General features: G+C 38.7%; 1 protein-coding gene across 1 annotated transcript in view; it reads left to right on the top strand.

Annotated features, from left to right (window-relative positions):
• The first annotated feature begins 576 nt into the window (after positions 1–576).
• Positions 577–18970, top strand: part of CENPJ (centromere protein J) — a 58341-nt gene continuing 39947 nt past the window's right edge. Inside the window, exons 1-6 of the mRNA XM_054577459.1 lie at positions 577–663; positions 9701–10209; positions 11022–11145; positions 13683–13982; positions 17683–17794; positions 18856–18958. Of these exons, the coding sequence (XP_054433434.1) occupies positions 9766–10209; positions 11022–11145; positions 13683–13982; positions 17683–17794; positions 18856–18958 (1083 nt within the window). The 5' untranslated portion in view covers positions 577–663; positions 9701–9765. The remainder of the gene's footprint in view (positions 664–9700; positions 10210–11021; positions 11146–13682; positions 13983–17682; positions 17795–18855; positions 18959–18970) is intronic.

Here is an 18970-nt window from a genome sequence, read left to right as displayed (position 1 = left end):
ATGGACCTAGGGATCCCCAGTCCAGTTCAGGAGGCAATGGATCTATTTTTGTCTGTCTCATTTTTGTTCCTCTCTGTCTCTCTGATAAAGCAATAAAAAAATGTCCTCGGGTAAGGCTGAAAAAAAAAAGTGTGGTCGACTGCTTTTCTTTTCCTTTACTAAGTCGTATTCAGCCAAATCGGAAAACAAAAGCTAAGGGAAACCAAGCCTCCAGAAGCCGGATATAGAAAGCAGAAGTCCCCTCCCCGCACAGCTTCTACTAGCGTGGGCTGAGTGGTTAGCTCCGCCTCCGGTATTCTCTCCTTATTAGGCTCCCTCCTAGCTTGCAAAAGGCGGGGCTTCCGATAGATCCCGGAAGTTTACTCTAGGAACGGTTTTCCCTCAGCCAGACTCCCTCAGCTGCCGCGGAGAAGACTCCGCGCACGGAATCCCCTAGGTAACGTCCACCGCTGTCGTGTCGCTGGGAGTGGTAGTTTGCTTGAGCTTGGTGGTGCCCGCGCGCGGAGGTGCAGAGTGGTCGGTAGACACTACATTTCCCAGGAGCCTTTGGATCAGGGGCGGGACTCCATCCGGAGGCCGTGGTTCTGGCGGCTGTTTCGTAAATTCAGCAGCAGTTCCTACAATGGTTTGAGCGGACTGAGAGGCCTGGGTTTCTTTGAAGAGGTAATACGTACGCAAAGGGAGAGGGGCAGCTGGAGGGATTCGCCGGTCTGCACCTGAAAGGGCCTGTGGTGCGCGGGATGTTTCGCCCCGGGCCGCCGAGTTGCCCGACGCCATCGGGCGGTGGTGAACACCTGTTCCAGGTTTACGGGGTTTTGGGGGCATCCTGCCTTTCTCACCCTCCCAGTTCTTGGCCGAACTTTAAGCTGCTGTTAAACGCAGGGACGTAGTCGGCTCAAAGAGAGTGTAGAGCGGCGTTGCTTTCTTTCCTCTGTACAGGGTAACCTCTGTCATCACCGTGGTCAGGTCCTTGTCTTTAAAGCTCTGCTGTGGAATCGTGGCTTTCGAGGAGGTGTATTTTCGGGGACACATCAGTCATCACCTCGACCAGCTACTTTTCACTGTCTTGTGGTGGTTTTGAATTAAATGAATATGTGCACTTCCCCCCGCTTCAGAAAACGGAACATAGATACTTTCTTTTTTCTTTTTTTAAAACACTTTCAAAAAGGTCATATTTCTTATTTAATATTAACGTTATGAATTTAAAGAGAGTCATCAGATAAGTCTCATGGACTGGAAGGTGACTTAAGTCAGCCAAAAGTTCCAAGTCTAGATAAAATTTTAAGACCTTCAGTTTGTCTTGTTGAATATTCACACTATTGACAAAAATCCCTTCAGATAAATGGAAGTTAAATGTTTGCAATAGTCTAATATGTTCGAAAAGGCTTTACTACACTCATACACACATGAAGAAAAATTTTTATGTTCAATAGCAACGTGTGTGTTAACATTTGTATGAAGTCTATTTGGAAAACCATGTACTTGACATACAGAGAAGTTTTTACATTTGTCAAAGGTAATTTTGCTCAGGAGGTTATACTGTCCATGTTGTCCGTTGTTATACTTGTAACTTAACTCTATTTACATGCATGTTCATTTACCACATGGCTATGCAAATCTTCTAGATCATTTGTTTCATGTTCATGGAACTGATACAAGTGCTGTTCATCACGTTTTGGAGCACAGATATTTCCAATGTGTGTTACATAGCGCAGTAAAGCGACAAGGGAAACTGCAGTCTTAATTTCAGATTCTATTAAATCTAGATTTTTGACCTAATGAAATAACACTGTCTATCTTTTGGTTCTTCGGTCATGTCAGCCACATTTCAAGTGCTCAGTAGCTATATGTGACTCGTGACTACTGTATTGGACAGCATAGGTCTATGTAATTGTATTACTTGTCTCTTCTACATTGCTATGCACTTTGCTTTTGCCAATTAACAGTATATTTTGGTTATATGCAATACTCCCATGTTGGCGCAATGAACTTAAACATTCTCTTTGATAGCTGCCTAATGTGAATACTGTTATTATTGGGGCCCTTGTTAATAGACATTTAAGTTAAATTAGTTTATAACAGATGTGAACTTGTGCCAATAAACAAAATGCCTAGATGTGAAATTGCTGGGGGCAAAGTTTCTGTGCATTTACAGTTTGGATAGATATTGTCAAATTACCCTCCAAAAGGTTCTGCCAGTTTACCTTCCCAGGTAATATTTCATCAAAGAGTTCTCTTTTCTATACTAGGTGTTACCAGGTTCTAGTCTTTGCCATTTGAGTATGTGAAAAATAGTATGTTGTTACTGTTTTAATTTCTAGGCACTTGAGTGAGGATGAGCATATTTTAATGTTTGGGCTTCTGTATTTTTCTCTTTATGTCTTTTTGAAAAAAAATTACTTTTAGAGAGAGAGAAAGAGAGGGAGAAGGAGAGGGAGAGAAGCATCAACATGTGGTTGCCTCACACGCATCCCCCTACTGAGGACCTGGCTCGCAACCCAGGCATTTGCCCAGGCTGGGAATTACACCAGTGACCCAAAGGGTTGCAGGCCAGCGCTCAATCCACGGAGCCACACCAGCCAGGGCTCTCTTTATGTTTTTTGTATACTAATGTTTTTCAGACACTAGTGTGAGTCTAAATATGTGTTTGTTTTCCTCCAAATCGCCATTTTTTATTTTCCTTTGGTTTACATATATTGATAAAGTCTAGAATATGTCTGAAAAATAGTGTGATACGTCATTCTACTTTGGTACTGGATCTCTAGGCTCTCCTCTCAAAGGCATGGATATGGCAGGTCTCCTCTCTCTCCATCCTCATCAGACTAAAAACATGCTTTTATTTCCTCTGTCTCAAAGGCCTAGATAATATATAGCAGTGCCTGTCTTCTTTCCTTTGTGTTAGTCATTTTGGTGAATTACTGGATGATTGCAGGATGGCTGGGTATTACTCTGCCCATAATAGCTGTACCATTAGCTCCTTCTCCTCCACTAGATCCTTAATTTTATCCTCTAAATGAGGACTGCCAGTCCACTCTATCTAAACATGCAATTTACTTCCCCCACACAGCTTTTATTTTTCTCTTTAGTGCTTGTTACTCTTTAGCATATTGTATAATTTAGTTTTATGTGTATATATGTTCCCCACTCTAAAACAGTATCGGGCACAGAGTAAGAAAATAAATGCATATTGAGAAAAACCAGACATGCGAATGAGGAATAGCTTATGTTCTTTATGATGTCCTCTTTACATTTATTGCACAATGACAGAGTTACACTAGGAAATTCGTTATTTTACAGCAGGGATGTCCAACCTTTTGGCATCTCTGGGCCACACTGGAAGAAGAGTTGTTTTGGGCTACACATTAAATACACAAACACTAATGAAAACTGATGAGCAAAACAAAGGTCCATGCATAATTTTTGTGATATATGCTTTGGGGGACTCCATCCAGCCTGTGAAGTCCCCAGATTCGCAGGGAATGGAAGAATCGTTCCAGACTCCATTTGCCTGTCAAGGAAAGGGGAAGGTGATTCCCTCTAGTGGGGAATGCCCCAGCCCCACCCCCCACAATGGCTTTTATTGAAAGGGTTACTAGTTGGGGATCGGTAGCAGGAATGTATAGGTACTCTAATTACATCAGTATCCTAATGTTTACAGAGAGTAGGTGATATTTGAAGAAGACAAATGACAGGAAACACATCACATTGCTTGGTTCAGAGATGAATGCAAACATAATGGTGCCAAATGGTTTAGGGTCAGGGTCCATGAATAATGTAAATTTTTTTTCCCAGCGTGAGCCAGTTATCTGGTGTGAGAATAACAGGGCTTGAGGGAGAAACAAAAGCATGCTTCAAAGAGTGTAATTTACTTCTAGGCCTGATTTTCCCGAGGGCCCTCAGAGCTATTGGGTCCTGCCTATCCACTGTGTTACCAGTTTTCCAGCCAAGACTCATGTAGCCTCTCCCAGGCCCCAGCTTGTGCTGGACTACAGTCCCTGATACCACTCAAAACAGCCCCCAACAATATGCCACCACAGATAAGCAAAAAAGCCCTCACATATAACCATAATTATTCAGTGGTCCTCTTGATAATCTTTTAAAATCATCGAGCAGGTCCCAAGTTTGTGATCCCTAATATAGAACAGATACATATTTAAGTGATATTTTTGATTAAAAAATTTTTTTATTATAAAAGTAAAAGAAAAGAGGGCAACATAAAACTAGTGGGATGTTTGACATTGTATTTGAAAAACTAGTGCATCAATATCTGGCTTGGTAAAAGTAGTTGTAATTCTCAGAGAGTTTTTAAGGTGCTCAACAGATATTTTGGTTCTAATTTTACTCTTAACATGTTTCATTTTTGAAAATAGTTGCTTGCAAATGTAGGTGCTGCCACATAGTCATGACATGAATTAGGCGTTATTGTGAAGCAAGGGATATTTGTCTCTGGGAAGACAGGACCTATAAAAGTCAAGCAAAGAGACAGGATCAAATTTTTCTTTGAGTTGAATATCAGATTGTAGGTCTGTGTATTCCATTTGAAAATTGCCAGGTAACATTTTGTAAACTGAAAATGGAATCGCAAATATAGCAAAATACTGATTATTTTCCTGGAAATCTTGAAATCTGTTTTCTAATTCTTGTATCAAATTGAAAAGCAAGGCTGCATATTTTTTGCTGTTCACAGGACTGTGTTTGGCCCACATGTCAAAATGCATAAAATTGTCTTAATTTGAGCTTGCTATAATTAAAGTTTCATTTGAAACACTATTTTGGTTTGAAACATGGTATTGATAAGTTGGTTTTCACCTTGAAGACGCATGTTTAATTTATTTAAATGAGTGGTTAAATCCACTAGAAATGCTAAATCTGTAAGCCAATTTTCATCTTCAAGTTCCAGTACAAATTTGTTTTTTGATACCATAAATGACTTGATAACATGTTGCAAATCTTAAAACTTTATCAACATTTGGCCTGGACTTAGCCTTCTTACTTCCAAAAAGTAAATGATGTTGCCATAGTCAGCATAAGTACTTTCAAGGAATTCCTGGAGTTGATGATGATTCTGTCTCTTGGCTCTTAGGAAATTCACAGTCTTGATGATGATTTGCCCAACATTATCCATTTTTAAAGCTTTTGTGCATAAATTTTCTTGATGTACTATGCAATGATACTTCATCAAACATGAGTTTTGGGCAGCAATTGCATTGTCTTCTATTAATCACAAGTCCCTCTCTTTTACCAACCATCACTGTGGTACCATTAGTATCTATACCAGATACGTTAACAATGGACAAAGAAAATTGCTTTAACATAGTTTTTACTGCTTCGTATAAATCTCTTGATTTAGTTGTGATTTTTAATGGTACTAAAAAAGCCATTTCTTCAGTGACATTATGGTAGTCATCAGTACCTCTAATAAAAATGGCAAGTTGAGCCATATCTGAGGCATCAGTTCTAGCATCCATTGCCAAATAATAAAACTTAAAATTAGCACCTTTACTTTCCAACTTATTTTGATAGATTTTTCCAATTTCTTCAGTTTGCCTGGATATAGTGTGGGGAGACAAACTGATTGTAGAAATATCCCCCCTTTTTTTCAGGGCAAATTATATCTGCCATGCTTCCTATACAATGCTTAATAAACTCACCATCAGTAAATGGTTTTGATTTTTTTGCTATTCAATATGCTATCACATAACTTAGCTTTTACAATGGAATCTGCCTGAGTTGTAACTTTTTGAAAAAATTTTTGTTGAGAAGACAGACTTTTTCTCAGGTTCGCTATTTTGTCCTTATGATACAATCCTTCATACACATTGAATTTGGCAGCATGTTTTGGCATACAATGCCTTTTCAAATTATAGTTTTTGAAAGCTTGCACACTATTCCCTACAAATTAAGCAAAGTGCCTTACTATCTGCCTTGACAAAAAAGTAGTCATCTGTGTACTACTTTGAAACTACTGTGTACTACAATGAAACATTGAACAATCTTCCTTCATCTGTAATTTTTCTTTTTGGGGGTTCTTTTTTCTTTTGAGATGTTGTAGAAGCCATGGTAGGATCAAAAAAAAATCAAAGATAAGGGACTTTATTTACATTTATTATGAAAATTAATTGACATAGAAAATAGAAAGCAAGGTTTGGACCCTTCCACAGTCCTCTGGGCTGCTGATGCAGGGTGAGGGATAAGGCCGATTGTAAAGCATGGTGGGTGATGTGTGAGGCACCACTGAGGTGTGGAATTACCTTTAATCAAGTAAGAATGTTGCCCTGGCTGGTGTGGCTCAGTGGATTGAGCACTGGCCTGTGATCTAAAGGGTCCTCAGTACAATTCCCAGATAAGACACATGCCTAGGTTGTGGGCCAGGTCTCCAGTATGAGGCGCATGAGAGGCAACCACACTAATGGTTCTCTCCCTCTCTCCCTCCCTTCCCCTCTGTCTAAAAAGAAATACATAAAATACTTAAAAAAAAAAAAAAAGAATGCTTACCTCACTTCTTTTTTTAATATATATTTTATTGATCATGCTATTACAGTTGTCCAATTTTTTTCCTCCTCTTTAATCCCCTCTGCCCTGGACCGCCCCTCCCACCAGCATGCCCCCCTTCCCCCTGCTTAGTTCACGTCCATAGGTTGTACATGTAAGTTCGTTGGCTTCTCCATTTCCTATACTGTTCTTAACCTCCCCCTGCCTATTTTATACCTACTATTTATACTGCTTATTCCCTGTACCCTTCCCCCACCATTCTTGCTCCTCCTCCTCTCCTCTGATCTCCATTTCTATGATTCTCTTCCTGTTCTAGTTGTTTGTTTAGTTTGTTTTTGTTTTTTTAGGTTCAGCTGTTGATAGTTGTGAGTTTGTTGTCATTTTACTGTTCATAGTTTTGATCTTTTTCTTAGGTAAGTCCTTTTAACATTTCATATAACAAGGGCTTGCTGATGAATTCCTTTAACTTTACCTTATATAGCAAACACTTTACCGGCCCTTCCATTCTAAACGATAGCTTTGCTGGTTAGAGTCATCTTGGATGTAGGTCTTTGCCTTTCATGACTTTGAATACTTCTTTCCAGCCACTTCTTGCCTATAAGGTTTATTTTGAGAAATCAACTGATAGTCATATGGAAACTCCTTTGTAGGTAACTCTCTGCTTTCCTCTTACTGTTTTTAAGATTCTCTCCTTATCTTTAATTTTGGGTAACTTAATTATGATGTACCTTGGTGTGTGCTTCCTTGGGTTCACCTTCTTTGGGACTGTCTGAGCTTCCTAGACTTCCTGGAAGTCTATGTCCTTTGTCAGCCTGGGGAAGTTCTCCTTCATTACTTTTTCAAATAAGTTTTCAATTTCTTGCTCTTCCTCTTCTCCTTCCGCAACCCTATGATTCCAATGTTGGATCATTTAAAGTTGTCCCAGAGGTTCCTAAGCCTCTCCTCATTTTTTTGAATTCTTGTTTCTTCATTCTGTTCTGGTTGAATGTTTATTTCTTCCTTCTACTCCAGATCGTTGATTTGAGTCCTGATTTCCTTCCCTTCATTGTGGGTTCCCTGTATATTTTTCTTTATTTCACTTTGGATAGCTTTTACTTTTTCCTCCATTTTGTGACCATACTCAACTGATTGAGTGAACATCCAGATTACCAGTGTTTTGAACTGTGTATCTGATAGGTTGGCTGCCTATTCATCACTTAGTTCTATTTTTGGAGTTTTGATCTGTTTTTTCATTTGGGCCATATTTCTTTGTCTCAGGGCTCCTGTTATGTTGGAAGGGGTGGATCCTTAGGGATTCGCCAGGGCAGGGCTACCCAGGTTCCCTTTGTGGGGCTATGTGTGGGGGCAGGGACCGAGGGAAAAATGCCACTTGCTCTCGGCAGGCTTTCAGTCACTTTCCCTGCTACCCACAAGCAAATTGGGCCCTTCTGGTGCTGATTCCCAGGTGGGTTTGTGTACATTCTACGACCCTGTGAGTCTCTCCAACGGACTCTCCTGTCAATTTGGGAATTTCTCCTGCCACTGCAATCTCCACAAGTTTTTACCTCCAGAAGTTTTGAGGATTTCTTTTCCCTTACTGGAACCCTGATTGTGCGCTCTGCCTCGCTCCCCAGCTGTTCCTCCTGGTTTATCTGCATGCAAATGTGGGACCACCTGGTCTGCTGGCCGCTGCCTTGCCTGTGTCTTCTCTGCCCTGGCTGCCTGTCTCTGCCCTTCCTACCGGTTTGGATGAATGTTTCTTCTTTAACTCCTTGGTTGTTGGGCTCCCATTCAGGTTGATTTTCTGGCAGTTCTGGTTATTTTTTGTTTTTAAATTTGTTGTTGTCCTTTTGATTGTGTGAGGAGATGAAATGTATCTGCCTGTGTCTCCATCTTGACCGGAAGTCTTGCTTATGTCACTTCTAAGTAACATTAAATGTCTAACGTTGTGATGGTAAGTTGAAATATTATTGATAATCACTGCCTTGCTAAGTCATTCTGAGCACATGTAACATCTGACAGTGGCAATTCTACTGTCTGTGCTTAGAAGATAACATACTGCAAGCTGCACCCTGTCATAAAACTGAAGCCACACATGTGTACAAATAGGCAGGGCATATGTACATTTATTTTATGTGATATTGCGACACGTAATCACAAAACAATCTTATAATGTTCTAAGTAAATTTACGATTTTGTGTTGGGCCGCATTCATAGCCATCCTGGGCCGCATGTGGCCTGTGAGCTGCGGGTTGGACACCCCTGTTTTAGAGTATGGTTAATATAGAGTATCTGTTGCTTGGTATGAACTAATGTAATTTTTATTGTTGAACATTGAATGGACGCAAATACTACTTTATAATATTGAATTTATTTTCAATAATATAACCTTAGTTATGATTTAATTTTATCATAATTTTAGCAAACATTTATTAGGTTTCTCCTATTTGCTAGGAGTGGATGGTGCTAGGCAGTACTGAATGTACAGATATCTTTAAGGAGCACACAGCTGGGTAGAGTATGGACACAAAAGCAAAATACCAATAATAGTGGGATGAATGCCAGAAATAGTTATGGCAGAGACTTCTAGGAGTACAGATGAGGAACTACCGGGTGAGTGAGGGATTATGGAGATGAAGGAGTAAGGGACAGTGGGAAACAATGCCAGGTAAAGCTATGGGGGTGGTGGTGACCTCTGTCCTAGATTTGGGAGAGCATGGGTTCCTCAGGTGGGCAAAGAAGCAACCTTATACTAGGTTTAGAAGCATGAAAGTGCTTGATGTGGGTGTTTGATATTGAGAGTGGATTTTTTTTTTCCTTTAGTAATTGAATAACTTAGAAGGTTGTTTAGTGCCTATAGTTTTAAAGCAACTGATCTAGCACTTGTTTAAAATTATCAGAATTATTATATCATAAAGAATTATTATATCAAATCTACTCTGCGCCTGCGTGAAAAACTGAACCCTATATAAGCCAGACCCTGGGAGCAGTGCAAGGAGCCATGTTCTTTCTTTATTAGTATGTGTACCTACTAGGCACACACACAAAACTTAGGTTTTTGATCCACTGGATCTGGATATTTAAGACTTAAAAAAAGAAAACATGTAGCTTATTGCCCAGTTGCTTTGCTAGTTAAATCCTTTTACATATGAAATATTCAGTAGACTTTTGTGCTGGGTCAAGGTTTGGGTAGACCATCTTTAATACTTTTGCTGTCTGTCTTCTACAGGTGTTGGAAATTAATAGCTCCTCTAGCTTTTACATTATTTAAATACAGTAGACAATTGGACTGAAATGTTCTTGATGCCAACCTCTTCAGAGTTAAACAGTGGGCAGGATTTCTTAACCCAGTGGATGACCAATTCTTCTCGAGCTGGAGTCATATTAAATCGTGGATTTCCTATTTTGGAAGCAGATGAAGAGAAGCGAGCAAATGCAAACACTTCCACCAGCTTTCCTGGTAAAGCCACACATTTTTCAAATAGTTTCACTGTTATAAGTGAAGAAGATTCGCTTCGTGAAGAAGAGAATTTGGAGTCTAACAGCCCTTACAGATTAAAGTCAGATAAATCTGAAACACATGCAGTCTTTCCTCTACCTAAAGAGGAACCACAACCATTGGCATGTCAGGATGCTCCTGGACCCTGGGAAGATAACAAAAGTGACTGTATCTCAGGTCTGGGGAGTGAATTAAAAAAAGTGGCTTGTAAAGACCCACTTTTTAAAAAGCTTGAACAGGTACAACAGGACTTGGCCTAATTCGTATTTGTGTTATTGCAGGTTTTTGTTTATGATGAAAGTTACCAGTTTCAGGTCCTCTTGTATTTTCCCCTTTACTGTGAAATCCTCAAAATACTAAATTTTGCCTTTTGTTCAATGTGAAACATTAAAACATGTTTAATATGTAAGATGTAAATGTAATACTTAAGGTAATATCTTCAACTTTCTACCTCATTTGGTAAATTGCTGAATTAGAAATTGTTGATCTACTATTAGGGGGAAAAGCTGGTCATAAATGTACTAATTAACTATTTTAAAAATCAAAGGATTTTTCTGTTTCTTAGTTGAGAGAGTCAGTATGATTTCCCTCATAAAAAATTGAATTTTAGAGTTTTGGTAGCAGATTTAGTTACTTAGAGAGCCTTATTTGAAACTCTTTATTAGGGAAGATATAAGAAGGGAGGTGGAAGGGGTTAAGATTAGTGAAAGAAGCAAAGGTCCATAAAGAAATTGAAAGTTGAACCCTGGTCAGGTGGCTCAGTTGGTTGGAATGTCCTCCCTTATACTAAAAGGTTTCAGTTTTGATTTCCGGTCAGGGCACCTTCCTAGGTTGCAGGTTTGATTCTTGGTCAAGGAGGCATATAGGAGGCAACCAATCAATGTAAACATCAGTGTTTCTCTCCCTCTCCTCTCTTCCTCCCACCCCCCCGCCCCCCGCAATCCCCTAACCCCCTTCTTTATAAAAATCAATAAACACATCCTCAGGTGGAGATGTAAAAAAAAAAAAAAAGTAAGGTTAGTTTAATAAAACTAATTCTATGTTTAAAAAGCTGAAAGAGGTGCAGCAAAAGAAGCAGGAACAACTGAAGAAGCAGCAATTGGAACAACTGCGAAGACTCATGGACGAGCAAGAGAAACTGCTCACTATGGTGTCTGGGCAGCACACACTCACAGGTATTTTTTGCTTACATAGGGCCTTCAGTTAGTACAATGATAGATGGTTACACACATTTCTTACCTTGAATTGTTTGACAGGTTATTTCTACCATTTCTCTATCACATGCTGCAAACTCCAGTTTCTTTAGGGGCCAGGCAGATAACTGCAACGGTGCTGGTGTAATATAATTGGGACAAATGAAAACCGTGCTGTTCTGAACCATTCGTGTCCTTAAGGACATTCACATTTATTTATAAAATAAAATTTAAAAAAGACCTGGCAGAATAAAAGATCTAGAGCCAAAGTTGACTTAGGGCTCCTGGTTTACAATCCGTCACTGATGAATGAAAAACTGCTTTGGATCATAGAGGTAAATATGTGTAGAAGCCACTCTACTCAGCTAAAGAACTATACCAGAAATATTTTCTGTTTAGTTGATTACAATTCTTTTGTTGTATTGTCAATCAGTTAATAGCATGATGTTTTTACCAGGGGAAAAGCCTGTTGAAATGTGTCTGGAGCAGTAGCTTTGAAAGTTTGTTGATCTTTGTAGTAACAAAAGTATTTTAAATTATGACTCCTAATTTCAGAGAAATTTCCTAAATCGGTTTTTATTGGTGTGCCTGGTATGTAGCAAGGATAGTTAGTAGTTTGTTTATTCTATTCTATGTCCAAAAAAAAATGCCAGTCATATCTTGTATCTGGTAAAGTGACTAATGGGTTCTGTCCCGCAGTTTGAAAACCAGTAGTCTGGAGCAATGTCTGCTTCATGCTACCTTTGAAAAGACACACTTTACTGATTCAGGACAGTGCCTGTTGTATTGAGAGGTTGTATGGACATTGAGAATACAAAGAAGATAAGACTTTGGCAAAAAAGTTTGTAGAGTGTGGCTGTGTCGGACTCTGGGAATGGTGGAAGTGGTGGGGGTGAGAAGTGTAGCAAATGAAGAGTGGTTTAGGGAGTTCGGATGTCACAGGCGATTGTGTTCTCCTCCCCACCCCTACTCCCACCCTACCGGGATAGAAATCAAGAGAGGAGGTGAAACAGATGCAAAAGAAGAGGTTTACTGAAAACAAATTACAGGGAAAGGAGAAAGGGGGACAGCTGGATGCATCAAAGGCACATATACTAATAAAGAAAGAACATGGCTCCTTGCACTGCTCCTGGGGTCTGGCTTATATAGGGTTCAGTTTTTCACGCAGGCGCAGAGTAGATTTGCTTTCCAAGAACTCTGCTTTGGCGGGTAGATGTCCACTAGCCCATGTGTAGAGTGGAGCTCTTTGGGGAGAGACTTTAAAATTATTTAGGAGAGGCTCAAAAAAAAAAAAAAATTGAGAGCATTCACAGTCATTCAAAAGAGGCTCAGCCTTCGTCAATTCTTAAAAAAAAATAGGAGTGCATGTGATGATGAGTACAGTGACTGCTGGCACAACTGTGTCCTGTGGCCCTGCTTTTGAGTGAAGGTACCAGGAGTTTCCTTTTTGCTTTTGTACCATCAGTGCCTATGTCAGCACAGTGAAATGGTCAATACTGTCTTAATGTTTTATGAAAATAGCTTTGACCTGGTGGTGCCTCATGCCCTGAAAGAATCTTGGAGACCTTCAGGGTTTACACACTTTGAGAGCGGCTGCTTTAGGATTTTGCTTTTTTTCAGTGACATGTTCAGGTTGAAGTGAGATGACCATTAGTCAAAACTATTTAAATAGAGTATTGTTACAAAGGAAGGGCAGTTGGATGCAATATTCAATGAGGATCTTCCTGATGTCTAGTTTTATCTGTGGGCTAGGGGTGAGGTAGATAGGTGGCACAGCTCTTTTATAAAACACTTTCCATTGTGTCTTCACTTCTAAATTTAGTGAGACAATAAGGGAAAATGGGTAGTAGCAGGATTTCATGGGGCAGGTACAGCAGGTGGGATGGCTACTATTGTCATCTACCCTCCAAGAGATAAGTACAAGGGGGATCTCTTTGTTTATTGAGTTATTTCAAAAGCAGAGACAAGGAACAAAACAGGAGGAGAGTCATATAGAAAATTTAGAAACTACAGAAAAATTACAAAAACAGAAAAGCACCCATAATTCCATCGCATGAGGATACCATAATGGCATCTGTAACCTGAAAGAAAGACACTTTTATATGCTGTGACACAAAGAGCATGACCATTAGGGAACAGTGCAGATCATTTGTAAGTATCTGTGTTGAAGCTGTCTAACTGTGAGCTGTCATGAGATTGTGAGCTGAGGACACCAGGAGTATTTGTCACAGTTGGTTCCTGAGTGAAGCCTTATAGAGCTGGGCTGTTCTGCTGCCTTGCCTTGCCTTTACATACTCTCTGCACATGAATCACAGTGCAAACATGTTTTCAATAAAAATTATCCAAATCGTTCACTTTGGAGTTTTACAACTTTCAAGATTTTGTTAAACACAGTTTCCTAATAAGGAGAAACAAAATACTTTTATCACTGTGGAGAAAACTTTTTGGTGGGGTCACTAATGGGTGGAAGCCAAAAAGTTATGGAGAGACATCAGTTTGTTGATTTTCTTAATTGCAAGGTTTAGCTCTGCTGCCTGGTGATCAGAGCCAGAAGTACAGATCTCCAGGAAGTTCAGCCACCGGAGAGAAACCCAGACCCTTCTTACCATCATCTATTTACCAGAATCAAACTCAAGAAAAAATGTATGCTTCCAACATTTTGTCCAGTGAACAAAACAACTTCTGTAGAACTACTCATCAGGATTTTGTCTTAACTTCAAAAAGTGGTGGTTCTCCCAATTTGTTTTATGAGGCACAGTATGAAGAAGCACTTGTGAAAAAGAATGATTTGAAGGAAGAAAACCATAACCATTCTAAAGGTGAGTTACTTATATTTATATCTTCTGCACATAACCAAGAGTGTTACCAAGTTGTCCTCTAAGACAAGAAGAGTCCTTTATGCATTTTTCTTCTGTCCCCTTGGCGTTAATTATGAGGTCCTACATGCTGCACAGCCACTGAACCTAAATTGGATGACGAGTTGGACACAGAATTTGTGACTTTCAGGAACAGTCTCAGTACTCATGCTGACTTCAAACCTTGCATGGTAACATGGGGATTTGGAAAGGAAGGCAAAAAGTTCTGTTGTACTGTTTTTCTTTGAGAGCTTAGAAATAGTTTGGGATTGATTTAAAAGGTGTGTTGTGGCAGGGCACTTGATAGAAAATGTGAAATGTGAGAAAAAGGTTGGTGATGGGACTTATTACCCGTAAAAAATCTCCCCTATACCAGACACTAGCTTCACCATACCTCTGTATTACTAGTATACAGCAAATTCCTGCTACAGAAATGGCACTTAGTGTCTGATGATCTAAACTCAGAGCTCTTGTGTGATATTTTTTTTCTGCTCCCTACTTCACATTTTATAATTACAGAGTATCATATGATAGGTTGTGTTCCTTCCCACTCAACATGGAAAATGCTTATGGTATATTCTATAGTCTTTATAACCATAATTTTAATAATTTCATTGTGCTACTCTAGTAATACATCAGTATTTAATGTTCTTTGTGAAGTACTAAGTTATTACTAGTACTTTATTTTTTTAAAGATATTTATTTATTTATTTTTAGACAGACGGGAGGGGAAGGAGAGAGAGAGGGAGAGAAATATCAATGTGTGGTTGCCTCTTGCATGCCCCCTACTGGGGACCTGGCCCACAGCCGAGGTCTGTGCCCTGACTGGGAATCATACGAGTGACCCTTTGGTTCGCAGGCTTGTGCTCAATTCACTGAGCCACACCAGCCAGGGCTCTTTCTAGTACTTTAAATTTTAATTTAATTTCCAATTTTTAAGAACATAGTCTTTTGAATTATAGAAAAATACAAATAATATGACTAGCGGTGTCTATGCTTACTACTTAAGATTATGCGTAATATCTTATTCCTAACTTAGAGTAATTCTTGGTATGGAATGGTTAAATGTCTTTTTCTTATTTTTTTAAATAATACACTGCCTAACCTTTTATTTTGGAAAATTTCAAACATCCATAAAACTTGAAAGACCACTGTAATGGTTACCAGTATACCACCACCTAGATTTAATGGTTAATATTTTGCCATATTTACTTTGCCTTTATTTGTGTGTGTATATATACACATGCAGTTTGCTGAGTCATTTTATTGCAAGTAATATATAAACATTATGTTATATCATTTCAAATATTGCAGCATGCATCAAGTAAAAATTAGGACATTCTTCTGTATAACCATGATATTATTATTATAACTAGGGATATTAACAGTAGCTCTTTAATATTCAGATCTATCCTAGAATTCCCCTATTATCCCAAAATGTCTTTAAAAATTAAAAAAACCCCATAATCCAATTGTGTATTACGTTCAGCTGTTTTAACTCTTTAGTCTTTTTTTAATGTAGAAAAGATCACAGTTTTCATAACATTAACATTTTGAAGAATGTTGTTTTCTTAAATTAAGTATATTTTATTGATTATGATGTTACAGTTGTCCCATTTTTTCCCCCTTTTTCCCCCCCTCTGCCCAGTATCCCTATTCCCCCCAGCAGTCCCCCTGCTTAGTTCATGTCCATGGGTCATACACATGAGTTCTTCGGTTTCTCCATTTCCTATATTATTCTTAACATCCCCCTTTCTATTTTGTACTTACCAAATATACGTCTTATTCCCTGTATTTTTCTTTTTTTAACCCTATTCTCTTCGTTCTCTGTCCTTGCTGCTAACCCTCCATGTGATCTCCATTTCTGTGATTCCTTTCCTGTTCTAGTTGTTTCCTTAGTTTGTTTTTGTTTTTTTAGATTCTGTTGCTGATAGTTGTGAGTTTGTTGTTATTTTTACTGTTCATAGTTTTGATCTTCTTTTTCTTAAATAAGTTCCTTTAACATTTCATGTAATAAGGGCTTGGCGATGATGAACTCCTTCAGCTTTACCTTGCCTGGGAAGTACTTTATCTTCCCTCAATACTAAATGATAGCTTTGCTGAATAGAGTAGTATAGGTTGTAGGTCCTTGCTTTTCATCTCTTTGAATGCTTCTTGCCTACAAGATTTCTTTAGAGAAATCAGCTGATAGTCTTCTGGGAACTCCTTTGGAGGCAACTCTTGTTTTCTCTTGCCACTTTTAAGATTCTCTCTTTATCTTTGACCTTTGGCATTTTAATTATTATGTGTCTTGGTGTGGTCCTCTTTGGGTCCAACTTCTTTGGGACTCTCTGAGCTTTCTGGACTTGGATGTCTATTTGCCAAATTGTGGAAGTTTTCTTTCGTTATTTTTTCAAATAAGTTTTCAGTTTCTTACTTTTCCTCTTATCCTTCTGGCACCCCTATGATTCAGATTTTGGTACATGTAAAGTTGTCCTGGAGGTTCCTAAGCCTCTCCTCGTTTTTTTATTTTTTGTTTTTTGAATTCTTCTTTCTTTCTGTTTCAGTTGAATGTTTATTTCTTCCTTTTGTTCCAAATTGTTAAGATTTGAGTCCTTGTTACTCTCCCTTCACTGTTGGTTCCCTGTATGTTTTTTCTTTATTTCACTTTGTATAGCCTTCACTTCCTTATTTTGTGGCTGTACACAGTCATTTCTCTGAGCATCCTCATAGCCAGTGTTTTGAACTCTGCACCTGGTTGGTTGGCTATCTCTGTGTTAGTTCTTTTTCTGGAGTTTTGATCTGTTCTTTAATTTGGGCCATATTTCTTTGTTTCTTTAATTTGGCGGCCTCCTTGTATTTCTGCATATTAGCTAGAGCTGCTTTGATTCCCTTTGTGGGTGCATCTGTTATGTTGTAAGGGGCACAGCCTTAGGTATTTGCCACGGTGGTGCAACTGGCTTCACTGCTTTGTGGCACTGTATGTGGGGGAGGAGTCAGAGAAAAAACCCTGCAACTTAGTCATCTCATGCTCCATATCCAGTCACTTTCCCCCACTTCCTGTAAGTGACTGGCACCCTTCTAGCTGCTGCCTTGGTGCTGATTCCCAGAGTGGATGAGTTTGCATATGTTCTAGGACCCTGTGGGCCCTTTAAACAGACTCTCCTGAGAGACTGGCAGTTTCTTCCACTGCCCCAAGCTCCACTGGTTTTTAAAGCCAGAGGTTATTAGGCTTTATTTTTCTCTTTGCTGGAATTCTGGCTGTGTGGTGTGGCCTGGGGTTGGGATCACTCACTCCCCAGTTGTCCCTCCTGGTTTTAATCTGTCATATGTGAATGTGGCACTGCCTGATCCACTGGCTTCAGCCATTGCAGCCTTGCTGTCCCTGCCTTACTTTTTGTTTTTAGATTGGTTGTTATCTTTCTTATGGTTGTGTGAATAGGCAAAGTGAGTGTACCTATGCCTTCATCTGGGCAGGAAGTTCTGAAGAATGTTGTGTTTTAATTAGGGTTTTGTAGTTTTTCTTTATCATAATAAAGAAATCCTTGAGAATTGTGAAATCTTCGGCATGCCTTACTTTTAACCAGTATTTTTTTTTTTAACCTTAGTAACTTATAAAATTCTGAAGTTTTAAGACTTTAACTTGCTTCTTTTTGAACTAAATTGTTCCTAATTTTTATTCTAGGTCAAGGTATTTTACTATGTTGGGAGAAAATGACAGACCAGATTCAGGAAGAGAATGATATGAACCTAAAAAAAATTGGTGATTCCTCAGAAGTGGTTAATATTGAAGAAAGGTATCATCCATGTTACAAGGAATAAGAAATGTGATAATTTAATATAATAGCTAGCCATTATTATTGAGTATTTTGTTTGAAAGATCCATACTTTTTTTTGTTTTTGCACGAAGATGCTTTTATGTATAAGACTGAGGACACAACTTAACACATACTGTTAGTAGCAGAGGGAATTTGGGGAGATAAATCATTTTAAGTGGCTTTCATATTGTACTGGAAGAACTGAGCAAAGTTTTTTCATCTAACAGTAATATCTGGATAAAATTAATCTTCTCTCAAATAGGTAAATCTTATTTTGGAGAAAAGAAAAACAAATTAAATATTGGAGTCTCACATTTGGTGTCACTTATAAATTCAAATTGTGTAAGTCTGGTTATAGAATTTTAAAATGTTATGACAAAGCACTGGCTAGGTGGCTCAGCTAGTTGGAGTGTCATTCCATACACTGAAGGATTGAGGGCTCGATTCCCGGTGAGGTTATGTGCCTAGGTTACGGTTTTGATCCCTGGTTGGGGTGCATGTGGGAGGTAGCCTATCGCTGTTTCTCTCTCACATCGGTATTTCCCTTCTCTCTCCCTTCTTCCCGTCTCTAAAATCAATAAGCATATCCTTGGGTGGGGATTAAAAAATAATAAAAAAATGGAATTCTGTGACGAAGATAAAATACCAGTACTTACTATATGTTATTAATGGGCAAATGACTTTTTTGATTGTTGCTGTATGTACAGTGTTAAGAATCTTCTTAAAGAATGTGTATATAATAAACTTTTTGAAGTATGTTTTAAATTTACATAAAGAACACATTACTTTAAAAATCTAAGGTTGTTAGATGGACTTCAGAAGAGTTTTTTTTTTTCAAATCATGTATTGTATATTTTTGTATTTCGGGAGATGGTGTGGGATTGTAGCTTTCATTAAATTTTTAAAGGGGGGGGATCTGTAACTTTGGAAAAGGTTAGTTTTCAGTGTAATTAGGCATGTCACTGTATTAGGTACACTAAGTATAAAATATTTACCACATCATGATTTGCATGTTAAAATAACTTTATTTTTATTATTAGGCCTATTAAAGCTGCTATTAGAGAAAGGAAACAGACATTTGAAGACTACTTGGAAGAACAAATTCGGTTGGAAGAACAAGAATTGAAACAGAAACAGCTAAGGGTTAGCATTGCC

This window comes from Pteronotus mesoamericanus, unplaced genomic scaffold (genome assembly GCF_021234165.1).
Source record: "Pteronotus mesoamericanus isolate MK-2021 breed Mesoamerican mustached bat unplaced genomic scaffold, CSHL_Meso_final contig_433, whole genome shotgun sequence".
Taxonomy (NCBI): domain Eukaryota; kingdom Metazoa; phylum Chordata; class Mammalia; order Chiroptera; family Mormoopidae; genus Pteronotus; species Pteronotus mesoamericanus.
The sequence above is the reverse complement of the archived record's forward strand: the minus strand, read 5'-3'. Positions and strand labels throughout refer to the sequence as shown.